Below are 16,424 nucleotides of genomic sequence, written 5' to 3'. Positions count from 1 at the left end.
CAAAGAAGGAAAGAGAAAGACGTGTCCTACAACATTCTCATGTATCAGACAGATTACTGAGCAGAACACTGGTACAAAAACAATAAAGGGTCTCTTATAGGAGATGCATGCCACACACCCAGACAAAGACTTGCCTGTAATCAGACAACATGTCACGTCACTCGGACCAAATAAAAATTTTATTGCTTCGTGTTGTTGCATGCCAGATGTTCAGTGGAGAATATGTAAATGTCACACACAAGTACAAACTGTGTGTAAAAACTTGATCCTGCCCACATGTGCATGTAACTCCAGCCCACTGTATTATATCTTGTACTTGCACACATCACACTTACATGCTAATAATCCCCTAAAGTCCATATAAAGCATGTGCCCTTCAAAATCACAGCCCCGATTTGCTTTTGCATGCAAACACACATTCAGAGGTCACACTAAACCCCATCAAGGAGCATGCTGTGTATATATAGACACCGTACACACGTATATAACTCATAAAGGCACATACAGCATCAATCTTCTACCTGCTCTACTATCTCCACCTCTTTGTGAAAGCAAATTCAGTTTTCTCCTGCATTATCCATAATATATCTGACTACACACACACACTGTTTCTGCATGTCACTCAACTTTGAGCACCCTCTCTTTAGTTTTCCACCCCCACTTGTGGGCCCAGCTGTCTGTGCCACTCAAAGGTCTATAGGCTGACATTTTTTCATGACATCACAAACCCCTGAACACTGGTGAACCGTAGGATCGTATTCATTCAACTCCAAGAGATGAACACTGCAGATGCACAGGCACTTATCTGAGAGTATGCTCATGTTTCAGCTGACATTTGGCAAGAGGTAGGTCACAAGCCAACCAGTTCAACTAACTACTGGTAAAAATTTAGTGGTCAGTAAGGATAACTGAAACCTGTGCACCATTACCACAACACATTTTACTGCAAGACTGTATCATGTAAGTACCAATTATAAACATCTATTTTCTTCCTCTTATCCAATTCAGGGTAGCAGGGGGCTGGAGACTATCCCAGCTGTGAGAGGCTAATACAGAGAGACAACAACCGCTCACACTCACGTCTTTGGACTGTGGGAGGAAGCCACCCGGACATGGGGAGAACATGCAAACTCCCCACAGAAAGGCCCCAGGTAGATGGTGGAGTTGAACCCAGGACCTTTTTTGCTGCAAGGCAAGCGTGCTAACCACCATGCTGCCCGCAATTATAAACAGTATAGTGACATCTTTTTAAAAAAAAAAACAACTGTTATACGTTAACAGTGTTTTATATTTAAAAAAGAGCTGTCAAATCTCATTAATGTTACCTAAACACTTTTATTAGTTCCCTTCCTTTTCCGTGTCTTTCTGTGTGGCGTGCTGTGTTATTTAACTACTTAGATAAGTGAATCCCAAAATGTTGATTCTGTTCATCTTTTTGTAGGGGACTTTTTGTAGTGACTAAAACCTGATGACCACATTACTTGGATTTGGTTAATATATGAAACCTGTACAGTCCAGACGCACGCAGTGTGCCCACACAAACACAAAGCTCACATTTATGCCTGCACGCCATACAAACAGTCGGATGATACACAGACCTGCGTGTGCTGCTTCAACCATGCGTCATGATGACTTTGAGTTGGACTCTCTCTGTAAATGACACACTTTGATTGGTGATCTTAACAGCTGCCTTCCCTGAGACATTCTGCTGCTGGATGACTGTTATAATGCTTCTAACATGTGTTCATCGGCACAAAGTTGGTGATTTAGATCTCTGTTATTTCTTTCTGTGTGTGTGAGTGCACATGATCAGGGCAGGGGCCCACCCAGGAAGTGACTCCACCTTGTAGCGATGTACAGAATTCTCCCTTGCTGAAGAAGAGAGCAGCTTCACAGCCACAGCCCATAGGGTCTCCATTTGCCCTTCTCAAAAGACTCCATTGTTCCCAGAAGTCTGAGGCAAGAGAGTGAGCTAAAGAGAGTTATGAAGTAGCCGTTGGGGCAGAGGCTGGGGTGGTGGGTGTTGGGCCGCTGCCTAAAACCACACGGAGGAGAGGTTGCCAGAGACAGAGCATCTCTGTGCGGCTCACAGCCTAATGTTGGAGCCTTGCCCCAGCTTAACAGCACCGTATGAAAAGCCCCGCAACACGGCACAAAAAAACACACCTAACTGTCAGAGGGCTCAACAGACCCAATGATTCAAGGCCATATGGTACTCCATATTTGGTTCTGTTTGTGTGCTTGCTAATAGGGGCTGTTTTTTTCTTTTTTCTTTTTGAAAATCTGAAGCATTACTTAAACGGGCCAATCACAGTGGGCAGTTGGACACTGCCCCCGGGGAGGGTCGTTAATAACGTTGGCATTTTGAATGTGGAAACAGAAAATAAGTGTCATGTGATTTTAACTGTCGCAAGTATTTTTCCAAGTTAAGAGTGGATAAAGCTCTGATAAAGAGTAAATTCACTCGGAGGCGTTTCCAAGCCATCTATATGATCATCTGCAACTGATAGGATCCGAACGGGACAATAAACAGAAAAGAGATATTTTCCAAAGACAAAGGGCAGCTTTTAGAGAATAATTTAGTACAAAAAAATACTGTGTTTTAAATTGTTTTTATTGAAACAGTATGACCAAAAGCACTGCAATTAAATAAACGTTTTGAACGAATCAGACGGCACAAATTAAAGACTCAGAAGTGATAATATGCAGCAAAGCAGAAGGGGTGGGTGGGACGAGGGACATGTATCGTTGCAAACATTTGCAGTGTCTGAAGCTTGTTCATTAAATATTACACCACTCATTCAGTGCACATATTAAATACGTTTTTAAAGCAAGCAGGGGTAAGCCGAGACGTCATTATTTGTACATCCATGTGACACACTCTTGCAAAAAAAAAAAAAAAAAAGGCATAACTGCCAAACACTTTGCACTAAAACAAAGTGCAATTATAAATTGTCATCCTATGCATGTGATCTAGGGTCAGGTCAACTGAAAAGACTGGATGGCTGTTCTGGTATTAACAGAAGCACTGTCAAGACAATGTCACTGCTATGTCTGGTAACCAAATGTGCGAGCCTTTATAAGCTAACGGGCCAAGTTGTTTGTTTTGGAATGGGTATCAGTTTAAAAGTACATTCAATTCACATTTTTAATGCACTTCCAAAAAAAAAATAAAAAAAATCATCTTAGCTAGCTAGAGAATACCAGAGACAGTGGCACAAACCCTTCTGCTAAATTTCACAGATATGTATTAGGTTTTTATATGTAAGTGTTAAACTGGGCAGAATGTCACGTTACTCTTGCAAACGAGGGGTGTCTTTTCGTGTCTGATGACCCTCAGAGCTCACCAGGGCCAGAAGCTTCATCCAGTTGGCCAACCTATTAGGGGCTGCATGACAGCATACTCTATACCGGTGCTCGTGGGTGCTTTAGCCACAACAATAGCCTAAGGCTGCCTGTACATAGTGTACTGCATATTCCATAATATTAAATGCCTAGCCTATGCGAGTGCAACATATGAGAGTAACTGAATGCAGTATAGTCTTTGTCTAGCACTGTATATACATCCAGCAAAATTGGCAACAGTATTTCTTGTTTTCTTTCCTAATCCCAGCCTCCTTATGTCTTTGATTTGTAAGTATTTCTAATTTTTATGTCATTTTTCTTTCTTGGTATTAATCTAAGTCAGTCACTAAATCGCTTATGTGGAGGACTTACCCCTGTCTTGTCTTTTTTCTACAAAATGCATTTGAAAAGCCTGAAATTCTTCCTGACATCCTGTTGTCACCTTGTTTTGTTCTCTTTAACAGCTCCTCGGGATCAGGAAGTTTGCAGGGGCAGGTGAGGATTTTGGCTCATGTACCCCTCTTGTGTCACATACATGCAATATATACATTAAAAAAATAAACCCCCCACCCTCCCCACCCCGTGCCCCTCGCCCCTCGCTTTTGTTAACACAGTCCAGAGAGCTGGTTAGGTTTGCTTAGTTCTGGCATCGCGTGCTTGTTTTTAATAATCAGAAATGACGTCACAGTTCAGTAGTTCAGAATTTCCAGAACTTCGCACGGTCCCGCTGCTTTGTAGGCTTTTTCCTCAAGGTCTGTGGGATACAAAGAGAGATCCGGTCAGAGATGGAAAAGATTTTTTTATATGATTGGCAGTTAGGGTTTATATTATTTTAAAGTTAATTCATCGGGGGACTTGTTAAGTAAAATTAGATGGTGAACAAAGCTGGGTTTTATGCATAATTCATAGATTACGCAGCTTCAAAAGTTGAATGGAGTTAAAAAAAATACACAATTTTCAATTTCTGTGAAAAAGTTTTTTTGTGTTTTTTTTTATTTCAAACGGTACAATAACTAAAGAAAATCTGATTATTGGTTAACTTATTAAAAAAACAAACAGATGGCGATTGCTCTGGTTAGCAACCCTGTTTCTAATGTACAAAGCCCCTGTGTTTCTAGGGATCAAATCAAGTTGTTAACACAAAACCCCTCTAGCTGACGGCCATGGGCCATGTAGACCGATACTAAGTCAATAAACAAGCTCATTTTAAGGCCACTTGTCACCATGAATGCTGGATTTTCCACCTAGAAGCATGGGACTCTATGTCAGCAGACAGAGGAACAACTATGGAGCCTTGTCAGTAGCTCTTGGGAAAAAGATGGCTGTAAATAGGTGTGTGAGGGGTTAAAATGATTAGCTGAAGGGGTAAAATAGAAAACTTTACAAAGACCATAACACTCTGCTTTCTGCCAGGCTTTTTGTTCCTTGCAGACCTGTGACACAAAAATTCGCCATCATTATTAGCAGTAATTATCATCATATGTTCACAGGGGACAGAAAACTGTCACTTCATATGGACTTGATCTACTTTCAGGAAGGAACGTCTGTGTTCACATGTGCTCAGGAACAATTTTGATTGAAATGCTGGTTTGGGAGAATTCGTAGTCACCTTTTCTTTCCTATGTGACTTCATTCTTGGATGGTTCAGTGATGACTCAGTGCCCAACATCTATGTAACACTGCCATGGATTTAATCTTTGTGCTTATGTACATGCGGTAGTGAGTTACTTACGAGTATTCGCCCATCCTCTTCAAGACAACAATCACCACTGCTGTGATGACGGCCACTGCCAGCAGGGCGCCGACTACAATGCCCACAATCTGTCCAGAGCTCAGGGCCTCTGTTAGATGAGAGTTAGTGCATTTAGATCCATAGTTAATATATTTAAACAGCAATGGTTATTAAGTGTATGTTAGACTTATTAAGTGTCACCATTATATCTATTCAAACTGACCTCTCCTTTCTCCCACACTTTCCTCACCTTCTGTGTCCTCAATGATCAGGTCAGTGGTTTCTGTCCCAACAGGGCCCACTCTCTCAGCAGTGCCCTCTGTGTCAGCAGGGATCACTGTCCCAGTAGGGCCCATTGTCTCAGTGAGGTCGTCTGTTTGGGACTCACTGAGTACTTGCTCAGTGGACGATGTGGTCTCCTCAGACGTATATTCAGCGTATTGGGTAGGTGTATTGGGAGCTTCTGTTTCAGTGACTAGGGCTTCAGTTGTAGGCACAGGCACACTCGTATGGTCATTGAAAACGTGTGTTGTAATTTCGAAATGGGCCGTAGTTGGTACAGATGGAGGATGACTGGTGACAACAGTGGTAGGATTAGCCTCTAGAGCAACACCAGGTGTGGTTTCTCCTTCTGTAATGACCACAGATGAATTGTGAAGTTCTGTAGGGTCTGTAATTGGATCTGGGGGGAGGAAATAAGAAATATAAGATCAAAAACAGGCCAAACATTCAAGGCAGAAAGCTGTTTAACCCAAGCTTCCCAGGTCACAGGTTTCCATCTATCAAAATTTGTTTTTTCACTATCACAGAGTGCTTTCTCGATGGGTCATTTTTGGCTTTCTCCCTGTGATATCGATGTCTCTGCTGATTTCTTTAATTTAACTGTGAAAATCTCCCAGTATTCAAAACTCATCAAATTATAATTTATTTTGGTTTTTTTTAATTTCTTTTTTTATTTATATCTTTTTCCAGTTAAGTTAAAAGTAAGTTCAAGTTTGAAAAACAAGAAAGGATGTTTTTGGTGCAGCTAGGTAAAATGCACCCAGGTACTGGGGTTGTACTGCTAATGCAATTCCACCTGATCACGAACTTTTCAGTGATGAAAAACGACATGTTACAGATGTCGCTTTGAATACTAACAGATAAACATCTGGCTTTTGTTAACACTGAGTATTAGCCTGATGGACCCTAGCATTAAATATTCAGGACGGGTGATTTTAAAACCGTGATCGTGCACTTAAAAGAACCCTGACACATTTTTGAGACTGATATTGATATTTGATCATTTAAAAACTCCAGTCAATATTTCTTTCTTTGAGAAGACACACACAAAACATAAGCAGGTTTCCCTAACATGTATTATCTGCAGTTATTTAAGAGTGCTTACTAAGATAATATCACAATTCAGTTGAAAAATAATCTTGTTTTACAGTTTCAGCAAGTTGAGTAAATTACTCGTTTACGCTCTGACAGGCTCTGCGTGGATCAGCTGGTTGTGCGCACCAAACATGGGGCGCAAAAGGGAAGTTGAGGCATGCCCTCTGATGGACAAACCGTGCAACATCAACACTCATGTTTGAAGGGTGTTTCTCATGTCACTTGCTTTCATTTACTGGCCGATTATAAATGCAAATACCGACATATCGGTATCTATGTTATAATACCTTCATCATTAACCTGTGCATTAGTACATATCCAACACTCAGCAAGATGATAGCTCAAGTAAAAGTGGACATTAAATGTTGTTTGTTTAAGCTCTGTTTTCTTTGTAACTTCAGAGCACAGTTGATTGGCATGTTCATGCCGTGGAAGTTTGAAAGGCCATTGTCGTTTCAACCAAATTCTTGTTTGACATAATTCAGCAATGTTTCAGTTCAATCGTCCTATCTGTAGCCTTTCACTTTATCATTGTTAGCTAAAAAAAAGAAAAAAAATACCCGGTCTAAGACAATGACGAACTTTATCGTTGTGAGTCAAAATGCGAAGTTTATAACAATACCAGTAAATAAATGGACAATAGATCTGCCTCAGTCTGTGGGGATGGGTGAAAATGTGAAAAATAAACAGCGTTAATGTTTAGACGCTTCACTCACAACATGATGTCATTACTTGACCTTTCCCCCTTCTCACACTCCTCGTCTGTCTCATACCGGTTCTCCCATCATCAGCACTGTATCAGCATGCACACCCCACCCATTGACTTCATATAATATGCATCCTCCCTCTGTTCCCCCTCCCCATCCCTCTATCCGGTCTTCAGGGCCTCGTGTTTGCGAACTTGCATGCCACATGCTCTGACTTATTTCCTGTGGAGGGAGCCACTGCCGCATGTGTAAGCAGAGCGCAGGCAGGCTTGTTAACCATCAGACACTTAATCCGTGCAGTCACAGGAGGGTGGGGTCACAGGGAGAAAGCATGAAAGTTTCTTTGAAAAGGTTAAAAAAAAGAAGACGATATGCAGTTTAAAACATCTGAGTTCATTTGTATTTCTGTAGTTTCATATGTTTTCTTGACTGATGTTTAATATCTAAAACGCACTTTGTCAGAGCTCAGAAGACCATCTGTGTCATGGTAGTCTCTTATTTTGTCCCATCTGTAAAAAACATGTATTTAGCGTTTATTTTGCCTCTTTCATGAGGGTCTGGACCACGAGCCGGCCTGGGCTCAACATGATCATTTCCCACCAATAACCAGAGCTCCATCTCCCCACGTTCAACATCCTCCCAGCCACAAATGAAACTCTAGCCTGGACAGCACCGTTTCAAAATTAAGGAGGTAGATTTCAGCGTGGCACCAAAATTACAGTCTGCGCCTAACTTTCCACTGACAAGCTGCTGGCCTGAAGTTGCGCCTTTTTCTTTGGAAAAAAAAACCCCGATTAAAAGCTATTCATCGCACAAAGCCTCCTTACTGCAGAGAGCAAAAATGAGCTTCTGTGCGAGTCTTCCAAACTTAGCTCCTGACATCATGCTCTCTCCAGCTCCGTTTTTGTCCAGTTCTTCTAAATACCTGAAATAATAGAGAATGCTTTACCCAGGGTAAAAATAACTCTTGAATGGCTGGGGTTAGTCTACCAACCGGTGCAGCACTGTGCTGCCTGGTGTGTTCATTAGCAACAGGCGGGGGTAAATATAACAAAACATTTGTTCCCACTGAGGAAGACTATTGAGAAGGGGGTTTACTAATGGCGACTCAGACTGTTTGTTTGGAACGTCTGTAAGCGATGATAAAATGGTCTGTGCTCCACTGAGCGTGGCTCTGTGCTACGTGTAATCACTCCCTCATTCTCCACTACCAATTGTTTCATTATGTGTACAGTTCCCACAATTAGCTCTGAGTAGTATTTCCTCCCCACCGTGCTAGCCCTTCTGGGTTAATGCAGCTGCATTAGTGAGTAACACAGTGACTTTTAACGGCTTACATACACTCCCCCCTCCTCTCCTTTTAATCTACTTCTTCACTATCGTCGTCTTCATAAACCAGACTCCCTGAGGATAGGTTTGTTGCTGATGAAACCGCTGAGAAGGCTGAATCCTTGGAGAGAAAGAGAAGGGGGGAGAGAAAGCAGCAAGGGTGGAGGGGGAGCTTTGAGGGAATGGCATGTTTCAAAAGTGAGACGCCAGGGAGCACCCCGTGTCCCGTCTAGAGTGCTTGATTTCACTGTGAACATGGTGTGTCCGCTTATAGCAAGATGTATTGCGTGTGTGCAACACATAGGTGAGCTTGTGTTCATCCTCAGTGGGCAAATGGACAGACCTAGAACAGGAAGCCTGACGCTGCTACAGTTTCTACAACTAGTTTTAGTCTGACTCAGTCGATGACTGCAAAGTTGGATGCTTTGCTTTTTCTCGCGAGTTTCAGTGTTTGATTTAATTTTGACTTTTTTTTTTCCTTTTTAATTTAGTTACGTTTCAGTTAGTTTCCAGAGCTGCTCTTCTTATTTCAGTTCAGTGTTTATCATTCTGAACATGTTTACCTTTAGTTTCGTTTTTATTACTTTCAGGGTCAGTTTTAGTCGGTTTTTATTGTTGCGTGGAGGGCATATGCCAGTGGCAGAGTTTCTGCAAATCATTATAGGTATTACTTTAAGCAGTTGACTCACAGTCTTGTAAACATCCAAACCCTCGAAAAACACCTCCATCAGCCCCTCATCAGGCAAGCTGTAATAACAAATTTTACCAAACTGACAAAGAGTTACACTAAGGATATTTATTCAATCTATATATAATTTAAATTTTAAGGTAAAAAAAAAAATAACTCCAGTTAGTTTTCATTAAATAACTAAACTTTTTTTGGAAGCAGTTTTCTTTTCTTTTCAAACCTTCTTCATCATTGCATCGGTTTTCATGTCAAGCATGCTTGAAACATCATCCAGCGCCCCGAAAACCTTCATTCATGTTTGTGTGCATGTATGTGAACTTGTGCATTACAGGGTTAACTTAGAGTAAAAAAAAAAATAAACACAATTATTACTTAGTAAAACATAAGCTTAATAAATTATTTTGGTCCACCATGATATTTTGTTCCCACAATTTCCCCTAAAAAACTGTAAGTGACGCAGAAAATAAAAAACAGGACAGGGAGGGCGAGGTGAAGAAAAGGGCTGAGTGAAAAGCTGTAAAGGAATTGGGCAAAATGAGGTGAGAAAGAAATGGAGGGGGGAAGTTCACTCCTTTCTGATATAAATTAAAGCGAAAAAACAAAAGAGTGATGGAGGGACACAATAATATACAGCCAGAGACAGCAAAGGTGGGAGTACAGGCTTCCATTCATTATTATCACAATTAGCTGTCACTGAAGCCCCCTTATGTAGACAGAAAAGATCAGTGCACGAGATGTGAGGGAGTGTGTTCATCTTCGAATCTCAGGAATGTTTTTCGTGGTGTTTAGGGAGTAAAGTGTGAGCGATACAGACGCCCTCCCCATCTCACCACACCAACATGAGATGTCACATGACGTACACTCCCCTGCGAAACTAGTGGGAGTCATCTCTAAAAACACCGGGCCGTGCCATGCAGTGCACGCTGAGGACTTTTTGAAGCAAGAGTGGAATATTCTCAGCCGGCCTTATCGCAGATGCAACACAATGTGCGTTGAATGTGTGTCCACATTCATTTTATAGCCACTCGTGTTTTTCTCCTCCCACTCTAACTCAGATAAAAAAGACATGCAGCAGGTCCCATCTGGACTCTATCACCAGGGGCAGAAATTGGCACTACATCAAGTTGGCCTTTAATCTCGGGCATTACAGTTTCTCACTACATTGCCACAGCACAATGAACCGGAACAGGCGTGATGTTAAACGAAGGGAACACAAATAAACAAGTTACGGTGCATTATCATGCTGAACATCCAGGCTTGCATTTCCTTTCTCATGTTTTCCATGTCTCACAGAGGAAGTGCAAGGCTGGCATTTGTGCCTTTTTACTTGTTGAGGATATGCACATAAATCTTGGTGTTTTTTCTAATCTTTTTGGAGCTGCTACTGTCTCAGTTTCGTCAGGATAAGGGCTTGGTCTGGGATAAAACAGTCTCCACCTCCCCTTTCCTTAAACAGATGAATCTTTCTCCTTAGGGAAATTTTTGGAAGTATGGAAGTATTTTATTTATTTATTTATTTATTTTTACATTTTTTTTTTTTTACATTTTTTCTTCTCCTAATTAGATTCAGTTGGTGTGAGAAGTCCTCGGACCTCGTGGTCTTTCCTTACGCGCGTGTGTCTCATACTTGGAACAGGAGCGCAACATTTGGGTCATTTCTTCAAGCGGGCTCGGACAAAGGGCATTAACCTCTTCCTTTGGCGGCCAGATGTGAATGGGATGTTACTGGCCAAGCAACTGCAGACAAAACTCATAAGAAGGAGACGAGGGGAGGGGCGGGGGGAGTAGCAGCGAGAGGGCGGTGGTGGATGATTGTACAGGATGGAGATGGGAGTTAGAAAGGCTCCATTTGTGAGGTATGAGTGGGGAATGACTGATTTCCTTTGTATTCTTAACAAGAACAGGGAAGACTTTCTGAAAACTTCAGCAGTTTCTTCCTCAGTTAAAAAAGCAAACCCCGCCATAAAACGGGAGAGACACACAGACCAGGAAAAGCTTGTCGTGTAACAATAGACCCATCGCTTTTTGTGCATCCTGTGTTCCCCCAAATCTGAGGGTTACACTCATGAACCTGGACGAGAGAGAGCTTGAGAAAGCTGAAGGGCTGTTAAGAGACGGTGGTGGTTGGGGGGTGGAGAAGGAAGGGGTTATTTTAAGTGGTAAAGTTTGCAACCCCACCAAAGATGGGTAAATGCCAAGGGCTGGTGTGCTGTACATGCTAACAACACACGGGTAAAAGAGGGTGGGGCAGCTCTCAAAGTTCATCACGTCTCTTGCTCCTCTCTCATCCATATGACCCTCTTAAATATAGAGCCTCCCACTATTAATACACCCACATAGACACAAAACGGCCCTGCCCTGCCCTGCACTTTCCTCGGGCTTTAGCCACAACTACTGGGCAGAGAGTGGCTGGTCAAGGCAAAAGAAGAAAGCAAGGCAAAGAAAGACAGAAAGTTAAATGATACATGCTGTGAGAGCGACTGGAGACAAAGCACAGATGAAGGGGGGAGAAGAAAAACAGAGGGAAAAAGGAGAAAACAAAATCAAGTGCAGCAAGAGAGAAATAGGAGAATCAGGAGTAAAACGAGAGGAAACACAGGATAGGCTTTCGGATAAATATGTACGGTGTATGTTACAGTTTACAGCCCCCCCCCCCCTGCACATGACCACAGTTTTTGGGACGCTTCCAAAGGATATTGCTTTCTTCTCTTTTGGCTGTGCCAAGAAAACTACAGACACGAGGCACCAGAGCTTCTTGCTATTACATCATATATTTTTTCCCCCCATGCTTGCAAAAAAAAAGAAAAAAAGAAAAAAGGAGACAACAGTGACAGCGAGGGAAAAATACAGCAAAGCAGGATGAGGTAATTTGTTAAAATGAACACGGAGCATTCATATGAGCTGATCCCTCTTTGTTAAATTAACACCTTCGCTTTTCCAATCACTGATCTTTGGCCAAGTTTGGTGGATTAACCGCAGATGCTAGAAGAAATATTCTTAGATATTACACAAAAAAAGTGTTAGTTATTTAAGTGTTTAACACTTGTGTATTTGCGTGTAAACAAACAATCGCATTAACTTATTAATGAATACAAATGAAACCTGGACCATTTCCCCCCTTATGAATCCAGCCTGCAAAGTGTTATTGTTCAATCGGCAGGGATTAAAGCAGACAAAGAGAAGTGTGGTGAGGGCACATGGAGGCAGAGGGAGAGGACATAGTGTGCTAACAGTAGGATGGTGATAGCTGAGAGTTCACTTACTTGCACTTGTGAAGGCGCACAAAAGGCCAACAAGGGCCGACAGGAGCAGCAGCTGAACTTTCATTGTGTCAAAAAAAACTCTTCTCCGCTCTTCTCGCCAGTCAAAACCCACAGAGACGTCCCCAGGGGCACAACACCGGAGACCTAACACACACCAACCGGCGTCTACGGTAGTAAAATGTTGAGGGATCCAAAAAAGGTCAAGAATGAAAATAAAGTCTTTGGCCGGAGGAAGTTTGGGAAAGCGGTGGGTTGAGATCCTTTCAACTTGTGGAGGTGAATGTGAACAGACTCGGGCTGGTCGGCGTGGAGGAAGAGAAAGAAAGAGTGGTGGAGGGATGCAGACAGGACAAGAGAAAGAGAGGAGAGATCTGGCCACTTTGGGTGAGTGCAGAGAGAGAGAGAGAGAGAGAGGGAGGAATGGCACACGGCAGGAAGGAGAGAGAAAAGAGGGTGCATGTGAGTGGCTGAGAGTGGAGGAGGGGTGCTGGTACTGGTTGTGGTGGCGGTGGGCTGGGCGGGCTGAGGAGCAAGGGGCAGGTTGGATTGGGAGGAGGGTGTCTGGATAGGGGCAGTAAGGTGGTTTGAGCCCTCGTGGCCCAGCCCCATGTAAACCTCCTCTTGGTCCACAGCCAGCAGTACTCCTGTTTGCAAACCCTGCGATATCAGCAGCATGCACACACTCACACATGCCAACACATGCACTAGGTGATACAGATAAATACACACTTATTTATCTAGACAAGACAGGCACACTAAACTGCAACCGGCTGTCTTTTACAATTAGAAAGCTAAAGCAACAAACTTTCCACATGAATGAATGGAAGAGATGTAAACAAAGGTTTGGGTTGTTTCAAATAATCCTTAATTACAGGAGTTAGGAGCCAAATCTTTGGATTGACTAGATACTACCTGTCAAATATTTAACAGGATTTAAGTAAATATGAGCAAACACCTGGAATTCATTTGTGCTGATCTTCTAAAACATCAGTTTTGCTCTATTTATAAAGAAAGTGGCAGTGTACATGGGTGGCTGATAGACAGCGGGAGGAAAGAGCGCTTTCTGGACCGCTTTCCAATGAAAAGAGGCCATAAATACAGTTAGAACACTGTGTGACGGTGTGTCGCAGGCAAGCATGGGTGGTCTGCCTAGTTTACATGCAGAGGAGGGCAAACAAACGGTCGCCCGGCGCTAGGCTGACACCTGTTGGACAACAAGCCGCGAGGGCCAAAACAGCACAAATAGGCTCAAACTAAAAACTCAGAAGCCACTGTCACATCTTCCTGCACAGCACAGCAACATGCACACAGCATTATTTCAAGATTTCAAACATGCAAACAGCTGATAAAATAACAGTAGCAGATGCAAGGTTATTGCAGTAAAAATGGTCAATGACATTTTAATAAACACTAAAACAGATTTGAACCGCTGAACCGCCATACATACACAGGTTACTTATGACACACAAAAATGCCAACGTTTTTTTTTCCCTCTTTAAATCACCTATTTACATTATACTCAAGCTATGTACATAATGTTTCTCCTGGAAGAGAAATAACAAAATACCCATCTCCATTTGCCATTTCCTTTTTTTTTTTTTTCAGTCTGCATTTTTCCAGGGCAAACAGAGAAGTGACATACTGTTATTTACAAGGACAATTACACGCAGACATACAAGATATATATATATCTATATATATATATATATATATATATATATATATATATATATATATATATATATATATATATATATATATATATATATATATGCTGGTCACGGTAATACAGCATTTAATGGCAATAATAAAGAGTATTTATCTTGTTTTTTGTGTTTTTTTTTAAACATTACCTTGTTTAGACCACCTGAACAATCACTGAGATCTTCCAAAAGAGGAAAAAAAAGAAGAAAAAAAAGCACTTTAAGGTCTAATATTTCACCGTGGAAAATAGGAGACCTTAAAGTGTGAATACAATGAAATTCACTTGTTTCCCATGTGTGTTTTCTTTCTTTTCTTTTTTTTGAGCCATATAAAGCTAAAGGAAACTGGAGAGGACTATACACACACCTGTACATACACAAAATTAACATTAACAACAAAAGCAAAACAAAACAAATGATGTTGAGCATCTTGTTTGATCTTTACTTAGACAAAGCATTAAAATGTTCCCGGTTATCATTTATTTTAGTCTAGATGCTATCAAACTTGTTGCTGTGCAAAAAACTGCTTGCCTTTTCCCAAATGAGGCATGTTAGAAATCAAGACCGAGCTGATCCGCAGGGTCATAAATGATGTGCGCTTTTGCCTCCCCTTCAGTTTTATCTCTGAAAACTATATAAGTTAATGCTGAGTCACGCGACGGTCTGATTTTCTTTTTGATCAGTGACGTATATTGGCTCTACTAAAAGGCTCATTCTGTTACTCAGCTTATTACAGCTGACAAATGAAGACTTTTATCCATTTGACCAGAGTCCTGGGCAACGCTAACATTTAGCCAACAGGATTTGAACACTGACAGCACAACACGACACACAGTTAACCTCACATTTAGGAGATGTAAAGGGCAGAGGTGTGAAGACATATGTGGACATAACACCCTGAGAACATGACACACTAACCTGCTGTTGAAAGCGCATACTGATGACAAGTTTGCGATAAAATAGGCAGAAGAAATTTACAGCTAGTGTCCTGTATGACAGAAAAAAGATAGAGGAGGAACAATTTGTGATAGATGGATAGAAGCTAAAAATACCTGTTTTAACCAGCAGGTGGTGCCCCGACTCTTGATTTAGGTTGAAACGTCCTTAATTTTGTCCCCAAACTATTATCCTTCTCACCACATATGTAAAGTAACAACGAGCAAAGCAATGCTACAGTGAAGAAAGGATGAAATGTCTGGATTTGCTCAGTGTGTGCAAAAAATAAAACAAATTTGATGGTTTTCTTAAGACAGTTTGGGGAGAGGACATCTTTTTTGTTCATTCCAGTCACAGGCTGGGAAACGTTGTAGATCACGGGACACGAGCTGCAGCGGGATGCACATTTAAGAGAAAGAAAGCAATTCAAAGAAGAACTGACAACACTTTGGCGACTTGCAACCCTGTTGGCACAACGGGGACACAACGAGAGACAATTCGGAGCGTTGTCGCTTTGGACGAAACGTGTTTATGTCTTGGCTTCGTTCGACACAGTCTCAGTCTGTCCCATCTCCATTTTTCCATGATTGTCTTTAGATTTAATAGACCACTTTTATCAGAAAAAAAAAGGCCAGCGTGTTTAGAAAAATCACTTCCCATCTTGTTTTCTGTTGGATTGTCTTCTGTTTTGTTACACAGGTGAAAGGAGCAGGTCAGTCAGTTTCGTACCTTATGTCACTATCATCACACTTTGCCTGCATCTCCTTATTAATTTCAAGTCTTTTCCTTCGTCGCTCCCTTTGACTGACGGCTCAGTCTAGACGATGGAGTCCCAGTCAAAATCATCCTGGATGTCGTCGGCAGCGAGCATGCGCCTCACCTGAAAGTGTCCCGGAGGCAGCGTGTGTTGTTGCTGGCTCAGCTGGCTGTGATGACCTGGATGTATAAGAAGATGATAATTACATCTGAATTATTTCTTTTTAAATATGTGAGTAGGACAAAGAACAGCTGAAACTAAAAGTGTCTAAAACACAGCTAAAATATAGGAAAAACAAGAAAAAGTCAAAAACAGAGAAATATACTGTCAGCACATTACACCACGTCTTAAAGTGCCCTAAATAACAGGTGATCATGACATGGTGACTCATATTAGTGAGTCACTGCAATGAATTTTAATGGTTACTTTGAAACTAAAATGCATATTGGATACTATAAAAACGCTCAGTGTATCTTAAGAAAATTATAAAATTAATGTATCAGAGAGGTGTTGATGCAACTTTATGACGAGATACTTCAGTATGTGGCAGCACTGTGCTGCATTAAGTGCCTTCACAACAATATTCT

At 41.6% G+C, this 16,424-nt stretch overlaps 2 protein-coding genes across 5 annotated transcripts in view; both read right to left on the bottom strand.

The window, feature by feature from the left end:
- Nucleotides 1–3,910: 3,910 nt before the first annotated feature.
- On the bottom strand, nt 3,911–14,130 carry pdpn (podoplanin). Its single transcript, XM_085443865.1, has 4 exons — nt 12,442–14,130; nt 5,301–5,759; nt 5,078–5,186; nt 3,911–4,099 (listed from the first exon to the last, which is right to left on the bottom strand). The coding sequence occupies exons 1-4, from the start codon at nt 13,130–13,132 to the stop codon at nt 4,093–4,095; spliced, it is 1,266 nt and encodes a 421-aa protein (XP_085299991.1). The 5' UTR covers nt 13,133–14,130; the 3' UTR covers nt 3,911–4,092.
- Nucleotides 14,131–14,192: 62 nt separating this feature from the next.
- Nucleotides 14,193–16,424, bottom strand: part of LOC146684163 (forkhead box protein J3-like) — a 68,354-nt gene continuing 66,122 nt past the window's right edge. For all 4 annotated transcript variants that reach the window (XM_085443948.1, XM_085443950.1, XM_085443949.1 and 1 more), the window contains exon 13: nt 14,193–16,016. In XM_085443948.1, the coding sequence (XP_085300074.1) occupies nt 15,898–16,016 (119 nt within the window). In that variant the 3' untranslated portion in view covers nt 14,193–15,897. The remainder of the gene's footprint in view (nt 16,017–16,424) is intronic.

Source organism: Copadichromis virginalis, linkage group LG20 (assembly GCF_057382275.1).
Source record: "Copadichromis virginalis isolate Kocher_CV1m ecotype Utaka linkage group LG20, C_Virginalis_male_GT1.1, whole genome shotgun sequence".
In the NCBI taxonomy this organism is placed as follows: Eukaryota; Metazoa; Chordata; class Actinopteri; order Cichliformes; family Cichlidae; genus Copadichromis; species Copadichromis virginalis.
Note: the sequence above shows the minus strand (reverse complement) of the source record. Positions and strands in the feature narration are given on the sequence as shown.